We start from the raw sequence: 14,854 nt of genomic DNA, 5'->3' as shown, positions 1-14,854 counted from the left end.
CCATGCACTGCATCAGCAGTGGCTGGGAGCTAACTGGTAGGCAGTGAGGACAAGCTTCTACAAGAAGCTAATCATTATCCATGGAATTTTTTTTTATTTAGTTTGTGACCCACATCTTTGTCCTGCACCACTACTCAACTGTGCAGAGGATATGAAGCTTGTGAAAGAAAATGTATCTGGTCAATGTTGTCCAACATGGCATTGCGGTAACTAATTTTTCATACTTCATAGTTTTTATTACAGTATAGTGTAATATTCTGACCAATGTAAATGTATTGATTTTTGCCTCCTAGAATGTAGCTGTGAAAACCTTGTTACACCTACCTGTGAAGTGGTAAGAATACATATTTTGATTGAAATGTCATATTATTTAAATCAGTTTATCCTTCCTTTACACCTTATTTCTGAGTTCTCAGAGTAGATTAAAGTAATGTACTCTGGTATCAGGGAGCAGTAAACCTTTTTTATTTCCTGGAGATAAGAAGATGTAATCCATTATTTTTTCATTGGTGACTGAATCTACTAGCCTCATATCCACGTCACTGGTCTTAAAATGAAGCTAAACATTGAAAGAAAGAGTATCTCAATATTAAGAAGTGTTTCCAGTGATTGTTCAAGAAATTGTGCCAATGATGCATCTATTGTGGAGGAGGAGGGTATATAAACATGTAACTGTTGGTATTTTCTTAAGAGTTATCTACAAACATTTTGTAAATAAGGAAGTTGAGGTCTAGAAAGAGCAAATGATTGACCGAGATCTTTAGGACGATAACAAGGGTTGTTTTATGTCTGTGTCTCCTTTTGTGTATTCCTTTATTCTTCTACTCTGCCATAACTCTTTCATTTCCCTTAGAAACTATAGCCCAGACATAAGTAAAACATAAACAAAAAAAGCAGGTTGAAACTGCCTTGTTTTCATTCCTGCCTGGACTCCTTTTACCTGTGCTTCATTTTCCTCACCTGCAATATAAAAAGAATGACAATACCTATATTTATGAATAAGTTAATATAAATTACTTAGATAGTACCTGACACACAGAAAGAACTCAATAAGTATTAGCTGTAATTATTATGATAAAATAAACACAATACTCAGAATGTTAACCATAAGTTACAGATTATCACGGAGAACTTTCTAGGGACGTTAACCATCAAGAAAATTTTGGAAGAAAGTGATAGGTTAGGATATTGGATGAGAGGCATTGAACTATTCTAGATAGAGGCTAGGTTGAACATGAATAAATGCACCAAAGTATGAGGCAAGGTACGTATGCTGATAGATAGCAACTTCTCTCACCCTTGAAAAAACCATGCAAATCTTGGTTTCAGCTCAAATCATGATCTCAGGGTCATAAGATCTAGCTGCACATTGGGCTCTCCACTCAGCACAGAGTCCGCTTGACATTTTTTCCCCCTTCTTCCCCCTGCCCTCACCCAACTCCGCACTTGCACTTGCATTCTTTCTCTCTCTCAAATTAATAAATTAAGTAATTAATTTTTTTAAATTTTTTATTTTTTATAAACATATATTTTTATCCCCAGGGGTACAGGTCTGTGAATCACCAGGTTTACACACTTCACAGCACTCACCAAAGCACATACCCTCCCCAATGTCCATAATCCCACCCCCTTCCCCCAAACCCCCTCCCCCCAGCAACCCTCAGTTTGTTTTGTGAGATTAAGAGTCATTTATGGTTTGTCTCCCTCCCAATCCCATCTTGTTTCATTTATTCTTCTCCTACCCACTTAAGCCCCCATGTTGCATCACCACTTCCTCATATCAGGGAGATCATATGATAGTTGTCTTTCTCTGCTTGACTTATAGAAAAAAGAATCATATTAATTTTATTACTGATATCATATGAAAAACGCACTCAGGAAAAGTTGATACTTAAAAATGTGATTCTTCAAACTTTAAACCTGGTACTACACCAAGAAGAACTTATAGCATTTCTGACAGGGCAATGTTTAAGCATCTGTATGACAACAATTTATTGACACCTAAAGGTTATATCACACTTTCTGTGTGTCCATCCTATTGTAAGTTCTTTCCCTGAACTGACCCATTTATTTCTCCAAATAAACCTAAGAGGTAGGCAATGTCATTATCCCCATTTTACAGATGAGGGAAGTGAGGAGAAGCCTGGCTCAGGAACCTTCCTGAGATCACACAGCTGGTAGGCAGCAAAGGCAGGAGGGCACAGAGCAGCCTTATTTCTGAGTCTGTGCTATTAGTGTCTCGACTATACTCTTCTGCTCCTGATTTATATGCTGTAGCAACCTTGCCCCATGCAAGCATCGGAACCTTGGACCAAGAACATTTGCACCAACAAAAATTTCCAGGATTAGCACATATTTTCTTGTCTCAAATTATCCACTAGATGCCCTGAATCCGACAATATTTTTAATTGTTGGATTAAACATAAAGAACATCTTCTCTACTTTAACTCATTTAATAGATAAATTAAAGTTTAGAGAGGTTAAGTGATCCATAATCATATTGTTTATTGTGAATTTTTTTCTGTGGGCTGTTAATTAATGACCACTGGGTTAATCAAAGCATTTTCACGATCAAAAATTTAATAAGCACCTGATATGTGTCTGGCTATATAGTAGGGAACTTACTAAATGCTGTACTGTGTATATGTTTTTATAGTTGTTATAAAATAAGCTGTATAAATCACATTTAATAATAATATCTTTCTAATAGGGAGAATTTACTGCAATAGACCATAACTTTCAGAGTGACTGTGGATGTGTACAGTATCTCTGTGGTAACTATGTTTTATCTAGCTTTTAAATGATATGAATATTATTGGTATCTGTTGTTCACTATTCATAAATTAAAAATATTTTCTTTGAGTTGTATTACACATTTTAAACCATTTTGCCAGTTTTTGAGTATAAAAAATGCACTATTATTTTTCAGTTGCCTCTTTTGTAATACCTGTAAATGTTCTGACTAATATGTTAATGGGACAGAAAAATGAATGTTTGTCAGAGGCTTTGCAGAATTTAAAGTTGATTCTGTTTTTTTAATATATATATTTAATATTCTAAAAATAGGCATCTAAAAGGGAGAATTTTTGCTAACTGTTCTATCATTATGGATGTTAACATTGCAAAACATAGAACTGATTTTTCTATAAAATCATAAATCTTCTATTATGTATTCGTGAGTTAATAAAAAACCTTTAATTCAACAGTTTGGGATTTTTGCATTTTTATATACAAGAAAGTTTAAGAGCTTCTGAGCTGAATCTTCATTACTATGGTAGCCTAACTTAATATGCTTCTATTAATATTGGCCACTTTCTTCATCGAGTATGATGTACAAGACTATATTTTGCATCACAACAAAATTGAAAATTTTCTCTCAAAAGAACCATTGGGATGCCTGGGTGACTCAGTTGGTTAAGCGTCTGCCTTTGGCTAGGATCATGACCTTGATGTCCTGGGATCAAGTCCCACATCGGGCTCCTTGCTCGGTGGGGAGCCTGCTTCTCCCTCTGCCTCTGCCTGCCACTCTGCCTGCCTGTACTCACTCTCTCTCTCCCTCTCTCTCTCTCTCTGAAAAACAAATAAATAAAATCTTAAAAAAAAAAAAAAGAAACATGATATGTTAGTGCTAACCATTAAAAGTCCTACCACTTTTGATTTATATTTTGCTTCTGTCTATCTCCACTCCCCCAAATTGTCATGTCATGTTTCCAGAAGAGAGAATAACAAACAAGTAGCTTGGTGATAATTCTACAATTCTGGAGTCTGTGATGAAGTATCGCTTTTTTTTTTTTTTTTTAAAGATTTTATTTATTTATTTGACAGAGAGAAATCACAAGCAGGCAGAGAGGCAGGCAGAGAGAGAGAGGGAAGCAGGCTCCCTGCTGAGCAGAGAGCCCGATGCGGGACTCGATCCCAGGACCCTGAGACCATGACCTGAGCCGAAGGCAGCGGCTTAACCCACTGAGCCACCCAGGCGCCCCTGAAGTATCGCTTTTGAAGGTAGTTTAAAACAGTAAAGAGGAGTTGAGTTTACAGACCACTTTCTTATTGTATGTTAAGGAATGAATGTGCAACATTCATCATTAAGTAAACTCATTGAGTTGTTGATAATATATAGAGGTAAAGATCTTTATTGGTTTTGAAAAAATTGCACATCATAATGAAAACATAAATATAAATAAAAGCTCCATTGATTGATTAATAAAAAAAACTCAAAATAGTACTTTCACTGACTTTCTTTTCTTAGAAAAAGATGATGTGTGTGTGTTTCAAGAAGTATCAGTATTGAATCCTGGCCAATCTATGATAAAGTATTTGGAAGGGGACTTTTGTTATACAGTGGAATGTCTGGAAGAAAAAGATAACCATACAGGCTTTCACACTCTGAATTTTACAATAGTGAATTGCTCAAAAGAATGTGACATTGTAAGTATTCTTTGTAAGTCATTCCAGTGGAGACTTAAATTAATCATAAAATGGCAGCTATAGAATTTTAACCAGGGAACATGGCATAAGTTAAAAGTATACACTTGAATAGTTCAATAATCTATTAATGTGTAATAAATGTCTATGATGCATATTTTCCTTTTCCCGTGTATGTTCCTGAGCCATATTATCTATTTATCTATATAGCTTGCTTGACCAGCTTGATGAATCTTGGCTGCTAGATGTAAAGGTTAATATTTACTTCACTTTCTAACACAGCCATATAAAGTCGGTTATTATTTGAAGTGCCTCAAATTCAACCTTTAAAATGCTTACAGGTGTTCTGAGAGAGCATATAGTTATATTGGGAAGCACTTCCAGAATGGATTCATTAAAAATACTGGTATTGTTTGTGGCTAATTAAATGTATTATCATTATATCCAGCACCAGGTGTACATCCCGTCTCCAAGTGATTATGATTGCTGTGGTACCTGCAAAAATATATCCTGCAAATTTCAAATGGAAAATGGAACATCAGTTATATATGAGGTAGGAATTCCTTAGTTCCTAAAGTAAGTTCTTTGGAGGGTAGCTCTCTGTGCTGTTTTCTGAAGAAGATGTTCTGAATTCAAATAATTTGAAAAATATCACAGATGCACACACACACACAGAGTTCTACACATAATAAACACACTCATATACAGCACACAAGACACAGTTACATTTTTTACATTTTAAAGTTCTAATAATTCCTGCTATAAAGGAATATGTTGAACTCATTTCTCAAACTCATTTTTTTTCTAGATATGAGGAAAATGAGCTTTGAGAATTGCTTATTTCTAATCATTAGAACAAAGGGGAAAAAACATTATTTTATTCACAAATTTAAAAAGAAGCATTTTAAAGTAAGATATTAAAAAAACAAAGGGGAGAACACCTGGGTAGCTTAGTCAGTTGGGTGTCTGCCTTCAGCTCAGATCATGATCCCAGAGTCTGGGGATCGAGCCCCGCAATGAGCTCCCTGCACATTGGGGTGTCTGCTTCTCCCACTGCTCCTCACCCTTTTTGTGCTCTCACTGTCCCTCTCTTTCTTTCAAATAAATAAATAAAATCTTTAAAAGAAATTTTTAAAATAAAACATTTTAACAGAAATAAACTCATGAGGTTAACATTTAATTATTTCGGGTATTGAAGATTTCACTGGGTAAATAAAAGATTGAGAATATTAGCCATTTTTTTTTTTTTTACAAAGAAAACCTCAAGAGTCAGTAATGCTATATCACATCTTTTCAGCAAAAATAATAAAATAATTATTCAGCATTCTCTTATAGTCTCATAATAACTCCATATAGGTTTATAGACTGACCTACTCCTTCCCTAGAAGAGAAAAATGGGACTTTCTATTATTAGTGCAGTTTTTAGTGATGTCACCAGATGTAGGAGTATCACTAATTTTTTATAACTTACATTACCTTAAAGCTGTTCCAATTTATTATTGCCATTTTAAAGTTTTTCCATTCCTAGTTTAGTTATCTAGAGGTCTTACTTCTGGTGTTCTTCATTACATGGGATTACTCACATACCCTCCAAATAGATTTCTCCAATCCTGTGCATTTTATTAAGTAAGAAAGATGACCAATTGTCTTCTTGTGCCATAACCCATGTTTCACAGTTATGTGCAAGCTAGTGTTACTGATTTAATTAGTGTTGTTGGTATTGTTTGTTTTATCCTAGCAGTATTTCTGTTTTATAATATATTATTTTAAAGAAGGTTTTTTGATAGCAGAAGCTTCTAAAATGATGAGGAAGTCATAGGTGTCAGTGAGAGAAAATGAACCAGAGTTTACTTGAAAAAAACACAGAAATCTGGGGCTTTTAGTAAAAGGACTACATAAACTCCATAATCAAAAATCCAGGAACCTTCTAGTATTCACAGTGAGAGCCTGAAATGTAAATAAAAGACCAAATTATGTTCAGAATATATTTTGAGAACTCAACAGGTAAAGCAATCAAGGTAAATAAACATCAAGATCGTTAACTTTTGCTCTTTCAAAAATAAGCTTTATTTATCTAGGAATCTAATTTCTATGGAAAAACTAATTTTTCTATTTCAGATAAGATAGTACTATTAGAAATGAATATTGGAATTACTATTTAAATTTGAATATTTTATTTTCTCTTATACCCGGACTTGTAGATCTTTTCTAATTGATCTAAAAGATCTAAAGAGGGGGGCCTGGGTGGCTCAGTGGGTTAAAGCCTCTGCCTTTGGCTCAAGTCATGATCTTAGGGTCCTGGGATGGAGCCCCACATCAAGCTCTCTGCTCAGCAGGGAGCCGGCTTCCCCTCCACCCCCCCCCCCCCCGCCAACCGCCTGCCTCTCTGCCTCTCTGTCCGTCAAATAAATAAATAAAATCTTAAAAAGAAAAAAGATCTAAAGATATGTAAATTAAAATAGAATCTGGAGAAAAAGAAGTTCGTCAAAATTCCTTACCGTACAAGGAATCTTCAAGTCAGAGTTTGGCTAGCATTTTAAAATGTGGGTTATAAAAAGATCTACAAGAAGAAGTAAGACCTCTAGATAACTAAATGTGGGTTATAAAATGTATCTGTATTTGTTATAAATACAGATTGACAGCCACCAGCCCAATAATTATAACATGTCCAGCTGCTTTTATTTCTATATAAGAATTCTGAAATCGGGAATGAAATAAACAGTTACTATGTTTAAAAATTTGCAAAAGGAATAGGGATATGTTTTAAAAATAGGGATAAGGAGTGTAGAGCTAGAAGCAAAAGTCAATAATCACTGTCATCCAAAGATTTTTTAATCGTTTTGCTGATAAGGGAGTAGAAGGAAGGATAAACAAATCTCAAGAAAGGAGGCATATTAGCTAATATGATTTGTTGTTTTATAATTAGTGAGGGAACAGTTGAGCAAGACCTTTGACACATGGCCAAATTGGGTAATTAATCTTGTAGTAGAAACAGATACCTATTTGTTTCTTTCCTCTATTGCTTTATTTCACATTTACATCTCAGTTCTGGTATGAAACCAAACACACATACATGCACACACCCCATCTATATATTTCTACTCCTTTTTGATAAATTTGAGGATATTTCCAGATAGACATTTTATACCACAAGAAGTTCTCTGCATCTTGACTTGGAGAGGAAATATTCTACTTAAGAAATATATCAGATTTTAATAAACAAAACAGTAACTTTCTCTTATTTTTAGGAGGGGAGTACCTGGCATTATAATTGTACCACATATGAATGTGTAAAGACTGACGAAGGGACAATGATTCTGAACTACAGTATGGTCTGTCCCCCTTTTAATGAGACTGAATGCAAAATGGTTTGTACTTTATTATGTCTAAGAAAATGTAGTATTACATAGAATTTAGGAAATATGTTTTCAAAGGTTGTATATACATATGTTATGGCTTATTTACTTTGGTCTATGTTTCATTTTCACGTGTGCGTAAAAGCCCTACTAAATGTCTTCAGTTTGCCACTTTGAGTTATCAATGGTGTTCCAAATAACTTTGATTCTTCCTGAACGGATATTGTGCTAGTTCAAAAAATTATTGAAAAAGCATTTGATCAGCAGACCTAGCCTCTCTTTCAGTATGAATTGATAATCTATTGGAGGCTGGCCAATTTTACATCTTAAACACACAGCCAGAATTTATGATGTCGTTCCCTTTTTTAATACAAGCTGGCCTACGTCAGATTTGTCTTGACTCCTCTGAGCACGGCCCTGGTGGAACCTGGCGTATATGACAGCACTGCTGATCCTTTAGGTTAGATTCCCCAACTCCTTCTTCTCTCAGAGAAGAGTCCACTGGGAAAGTAGATTTTTGGAGGTGATACTTTTTTCTTGTAAGATCCTTTGTAGCTTTAACTATTTTGGAGATAGTAATCCTTCATGAAAAGTGAGCTTTGTTCTATTGCATAGGCAATATTTTTCTTAAGTGTGCAGAAATAGCATAGTCTCATTGATTTTTTTTTTTCTCCCCAAGATGTGCCCTTTTAGTGATGGTGGCTAGCTAGCTGGGTAGGTAGAGGTCATGTATAATAAAGTAATAGAATTTCAGCTCTGAAAAGAATCTTAGGCATCATCTATTTCACAGATTCATTTTTATGGCGCAAATTCTTTGACTTATATTGAAATTGGTAAGTTACTAAAAGCAATTAGCGGCTTACTTTAAGAATTCAAAAAGGTAATCAGTAAAAGTTTTCTTAATTTAGTCCTAGGCAAGAGTCATCCTGAAGCGAGCGATTTTTTTTCTTTTTAAATGTTAAAGAAAAAGATACATCATTTAAACATTCAATTATATTCAGGAACTTAGTCTTATCTCATAGAGTACCTTAGCTTATTCCAAGGAGTTGAAAAAAACATAACGGCCTCAATTTAGAGTCCCTATTAGTACTCTGCTTTGGTAAGAATTTTTTGTGCATTATTGAAAATGTTTTTAGTAAATAAATAAATAAATAAATAATGTGTTCTTTTAAGTAAGTTCATCTCTTTGCACTTTACTAGTGAAGAAATAACAAAAGTTTAAACAAAATATCAGCTGCTTAGTTTAAAAACAAATTCTCATTAGAAATAGTTAAATTTCTATAATTTTCCAGTTAAGGCTTTGTGATATTTAATAAAAACACCAAGAGAGTTAGTTTTCTATTTCTAGTCCAATAGGACATGAACAAACACTATGAGTTTTGACTTTATTCCTTCTCTCTTCCTAGAATGAAGGGATTGTAAAGCTTTATAATGAAGGCTGTTGCAAGATCTGTAAGTGAGGACATATTATATGCGTTAATTTGATTAGTTTTAATTGCTCATGGTAATTATGATCTTTCTCATAAAATTCAGATCTTATGATGCAAGGAGGGAAGCATATTTTATAATGTTATTATTTAAATGTTTGTCATGTGGTTAATTATTTTTTAATTTAGTCTTCTGGAGTATGAATAAAGTATTTTTAATTTAGATGAATTTTAACCTAAATATCAGAAATTTCTTTATTGTTGTATTTCCCAAAAGGTATTGCATAGGATTTTAATATAAGTTTTAAGTTTAAAAGGTTTCTTTTGTCAAATTTGCTTGGAACATGCGAGGCTACACCAAGTTAAGTAAGTTATGGTGAGAATGGCATTTTTGGCTTCAATAAGGACCTTGGATTTTATAACTCCATGCTGATTATTCAACAAGTAGGTCCATTTTGTTATCCAAGGGCAGGTAGGGGAAGATCTATGCAACCGACCGTAAACCTTCTATTTATTGCCTGCCACACATTGGCACAATTAAGCCCCGTAAAGACAGTATTGTAACCAATCTTTACAACAGTTGAGAGATAAATGAGAGGTGGGTATGGTTTCCTCTACAGATAAGGAAATGAAGGTTCAGAAAAGTTGATTTGCACTAATCAGTAATGGACTCAGGCCTGTCCACTGCCCAGGTCCAGGACCTTTCAATTCTGCCAAGCTCTCTAAAGTTGCAGAATAATACCAACCTACCTCAGTTTCTCCCATCTGACATGTAGGGACTTGTGGAATATCTTCTGCTTGGTATCACAAAATCCTTTTCTACAAACTTTGTTTCTGGGTGACTGGGCTATCTTGGACAGACTGGATGTTGGATACTATTGCAAATACCATGCTTAACCAAATGTATTCCCATAGTCTTTAAAAAATGAAGAGGAAATGCCTCTTGGTACTAATAAGTTCAGCCAGCTAACAATAAATTTAAGCTATCTCATTATATTTATTACACAAATTAGCTCATCAAATAGATTTCTACGAGGTGCCTGTCATGTATCAGGCACTCTTTTAGGCACAGGGACAATGATAGTGAATGAAACAGTACATGCATGCCCTAGTGCATATTATGAAGAAGGGGAAGAAATAAGGAACACATAAATATATACTATTGTGTCAGGTAGAGATGAGTGACATAAAGAAAATTAGTACAGAATAAAAGGGATGGAGGGTGGGGAACTGGGTTGCTAATTTAAGTGAGTGGCTGGAGAGTGCCTCTGTGGTGAGGTGTCTTCTGGGTAGAGACTGAGTGACTGAATCCAGCCAGGAAGAATAACAAGTATGGAAAGCAGAGGAAATAGCAAGGTTTGGCTAAGCACAAGGATGAAGGTGACAGAAAGAAGAGGGTGGGTACCTTATAGGTCACATTAGAGATGATTTCTTCCTTAACTCTTCTTTCCTCTGACATGAGAATAGAAGGGCTACTAAAGTAACTAACCACTGAGTGAAAGCACCATAAGGTACACACCAGCCTGTCCTCCATCACAAACTCTGAACCGCCAACCAGACGGTAGTTGAGAGGCAAGGGAAAGGAGAAGGGACAAGCATAGGATTCTGAGGAGGAGCCGCAATTGAGATGGAGAAAAACCAAAAGGGCTGTTTCAGAAGCCAAGTGTGGAAAGTATATCAAGGAGGAGATAGTCATAGTCATAGAAGAGAGTCTTCTCAAATGCTGCTGAGAAGTTAAGTAGGATGAGAACTAAGCTGTAATCTCTGAAGTTAGCATTTTGAAGGTCAAGAGTGACCTTGAGAAGGACAATTTACTTTCAGGCAATCTTTGCTACTCATCTCTGCTTCAACTTGAGTAGTTTAGCTTTTAGATACTTTACATGTTGGAATTTCATATAAGCACTTAACGTAAAAGATTTTGTGGCTAAACTGATTTGGAAACTGAAGATCTAATTCCAATCTTTTGCAAACAAGAAAACTCAGCAGAATGATTTCAGTGACTTTCCTAAAGTAACAAAGCAAGTTATTGTCAGAGTGAAGTAAGAACCTTGGTCTTTGTGCATCCTGATTCAAGGGTTATTTAGATATAGCTTTAAATATGTATTCCTAGGTGTCATCAAGTGGTCATCCATCATACCACAGAGGCATTTTAATATATCATTAATTAATACAAAGTATTTTAATGTGAAGTCATAAGAGATCATTTCAGAGCCATAAATATCAACTGTAATGACTCATCCATACATTTCAAAATGGTTGATAAATAATTCAATTACCTTCATGTATGATTTTATATTAAAATCTATTAAGATAAAGTAGCTTTAAATCTGTTTTTAATTTTAAAATAGGTTTATGTATACATGTATAGCTGCCTAATTATGTACATGTATATATACTTCTACATACAATGTTTCATTCTAAAAATAATTTAATAATTTTAAAATTTTAAATATATATTTTATCTCTCTATATGATACACACAGGTTGATGTTAACATTATTGCATGTGTAGAATGTTTTGATTCTATTCTAGGACAATAAGGTAAAGAGATAAATATAATGCTAAAAATATGAGAAAGTCTATTTAGAAAGTGAAAATAAATATTGAGCATAAAATATTTGAGGGAAATTTTAAGTATACTTTAATATAGGAATGTATTTCATATCAATATATACATTATTTTATTTTAAATATAGGTATATGTTTAATTGAATTAAGAAACAATCTGACATGGGCTTTCTGATGAATCAATACATTCTATATTTTATCAGGCAAACGAGAAGAAAGAATTTGCCAGAAAGTGATCATTAAATCAATCATAAGGAAACAGGACTGTATAAGTCAAAACCCTGTAAGTGGAAACATATAATTTGTTACATAAAGGGCATGTGTCTTTCCAAAAGTATATAGCACTAATACGTTTGTAAGTCAACAAAATGCCAACTGTCACAATATTTAACTTTGCGATTATTCATACATTTTAATATTAAAATATTCTGTTTGTGAAGAAGTATAAACTATTCTTGGCATTAATAATCAATAGTTATGAATCATAATTGCAATCTAGAGAGATGGAAATTAAACCAAATATATTTGACTACATATTTTTTTAACTATGCAATTTTACTCAGCAAAAATAGTCTTAATTCTAATTTTACCCCATTTAATGTGACCTACCCAATACTATTGTCTCCACAAGGTATGATATAATACAGATTACAATAGAATCATTAGATTGTGATGAACATTGTACATATACCTGACTAGTTATTGGGTGCACATTTATTTCAGAGTTTATGTCAGCCTTTCTGTCTTAGGTATCATCATGGAACATCTCCTGGACTTATTCAAGTTATTAAAGTCTAACCTGGTATTTTCTTGCAGTCTTCTAATATACAGTAGCTTGAGACTTAATACAGTGATAATAAAGTTTTGCTTTCACTTGGTATCATAGGAGAGTTGAATAGCCAGTTTTTAAACATTTTAAGAATTCTTTTCTCATTGTCTCTCCTTACAGGTAAATGTTGCATCTTGTGATGGAAAATGCCCGTCTGCTACCATATATAACATCAACATTGAGAGCCATCTAAGATTCTGCAAGTGCTGTCGTGAAAATGGAGTGAGAAACTTGTCTGTGCCTCTCTATTGCTCAGGAAATGGCACCGAAGTCATGCACACACTCCAGGAACCTATAGACTGCACATGTCAGTGGAATTAAACTTCTGGATTTCTAGGAACTCTATGTAATAATCACAATGTCAAATGAAGTTACCTTAATGTCATTATTTAGGCACTGGAAGATTTTATTAAACATTAATGTATTTTTCAGATGTTTGGGATATGGCAATTTAATGCTTGGTACAAATATGCTATTTCCTAGAAAAAATAATTGTCAAAATAGTTGTCAAAATAAAAATAAATCAAATTTATTGATTTACTGTATTTTAGAGACTCAACTGATTCTAAGTTATTCAGCTGAGATGCAGTTATGTATGTAATTGCAACATGCCACAGCCCTGGGATATTCTCATCCATTAGAAGGTTATTTTGCATTTTCCATTTGCACCCAATAGAGATTTTTTTGCTTTGCGAAGTCTGCCATAGCTTCCCAAATTAAGATAGCAGTACTCTTTCCTCACTACTGTTTAATCTGTTAAATGTAATTAGTTAAAGCTGGCATCTGGATAGTCATAAAGCGTAGGATACATAGAGACAGATCATTCAACTATAGGATTTTAGATTATTTAAAGCCTGAATGAATATTAGGGTTGTTATTGCAAATGCCACTTGTTTTGCAGGTGTACCAGGTCACTGGAAAAGCTGTGTGCCTTATAACAAATGACTTTCTGAATCCCAGTCCTATGCTCTTTTCTTTTGAATGGTATAGTAAGATGTCTGTCATGGAATCTTTGATTCTTAAAGAGCTTGCTTTGCATAGAATTAAGAATTTTAAATTCAATTCCTTTTAAAGAAATGAAAAATAATGCCACACATACGTATGTATATACATACATATAATAGTAATCCCAATAATAAGAAATGGAGAAAGGTAGCACCACTTGCTAAAGAGTGGCGGGATATCTTGGACTTTTATTTTTTATACCATTACAACTGTTGTGAAATAAGTTGTTACTATTTAACATTTAATTATTTGCTATGCCATGGACCAATGGTTTTTGATATGTATTTGCATTCGATTGGAGTTGCGTGCTATTTTTCTTTTCATGCTGCTGCTTTGCCAATGAAGAATGAAATAAAATGATTTGAATGTATTAATCATTCTGCAATGGAATGCTGCACTTTTTAAACATAATAGGCTATTGATATTTGCAAGGAACATATCTTGAGATTTTTGCAAATCCTCAAATTTTCTGCCACTTACAGTGTAGAATTATTTGAATTTCCTCACCTGTAAAAAAGAGAGAATGCTCTACTTGCTATGATTGTTGTGGGGATCAAATGAAGTCAAATAGCAACACGAAAACAGTAAAGGTGCATTGAAAAGCAGATGTGGGTGGGCCTGGTGGTCTAGGTTCAGATTTCAGCTAGGTGAGTTGCTTGCGTTTCAAAATCATGCTTCCCAGAAAAAAAATGCAACTTATCAGATATTTTGGACCTCCAGGGTTACTAAGAAACAAATGAAAGAATGAAATGAACATTGCTTCTGCAATGTCCCAGTGTCTACTGTTTATAAAAATGGACTTTATCTTATTTGTGCTTAATAAAAGTGTTTCATCTAGACATTAACATTTCGGTATTCTTTGACTCCTGTTAACATATAGATTGAATCAAATGTCTTTGGTTAAAATAAATTAACATTGCTTGAGAGAAACTATTATGTACCTCTGCTGAGGCAGGTAATGTGGTCTATTGTCTGCCACACATTTCTTTATTTTCATGCTCTGTAAAATACTTGTAATTAAATTAAAAATACTAAATCACGTTTAGACCTATTTGTGGGGGAAAACGGGAAACATTGTCCTAGAACATGATAAGCATTCTGCAATACAACAGACAGGTATTGAGCACCTTCTCTGAGCCAGGTGCTATTCTGAGCTCTGAGGACAAATGTAAAATAAAGCAGACACAGTGTAGACTCTCCTGTAATTTAAAGTCTTGTGAGAAAAGTAGGCATTAGTCACATAA

General features: G+C 34.1%; 1 protein-coding gene across 2 annotated transcripts in view; it reads left to right on the top strand.

Annotated features, from left to right (window-relative positions):
• Positions 1-13,801, top strand: part of OTOGL (otogelin like) — a gene marked incomplete at its 5' end in the record, with an annotated part of 379,802 nt that extends 366,001 nt beyond the window's left edge. For both annotated transcript variants that reach the window (XM_082742761.1, XM_082742762.1), the window contains 9 exons: positions 102-206; positions 294-334; positions 2,711-2,774; positions 4,250-4,428; positions 4,874-4,978; positions 7,674-7,793; positions 9,188-9,233; positions 11,980-12,059; positions 12,726-13,801. In XM_082742761.1, the coding sequence (XP_082598887.1) occupies positions 102-206; positions 294-334; positions 2,711-2,774; positions 4,250-4,428; positions 4,874-4,978; positions 7,674-7,793; positions 9,188-9,233; positions 11,980-12,059; positions 12,726-12,926 (941 nt within the window). In that variant the 3' untranslated portion in view covers positions 12,927-13,801. The remainder of the gene's footprint in view (positions 1-101; positions 207-293; positions 335-2,710; positions 2,775-4,249; positions 4,429-4,873; positions 4,979-7,673; positions 7,794-9,187; positions 9,234-11,979; positions 12,060-12,725) is intronic.
• Between the last annotated feature and the right edge of the window lie 1,053 nt (positions 13,802-14,854).

Source organism: Mustela nivalis (genome assembly GCF_964662115.1).
Source record: "Mustela nivalis genome assembly, chromosome: 7".
NCBI classification, from domain to species: Eukaryota; Metazoa; Chordata; class Mammalia; order Carnivora; family Mustelidae; genus Mustela; species Mustela nivalis.
The sequence above is the reverse complement of the archived record's forward strand: the minus strand, read 5'-3'. Positions and strand labels throughout refer to the sequence as shown.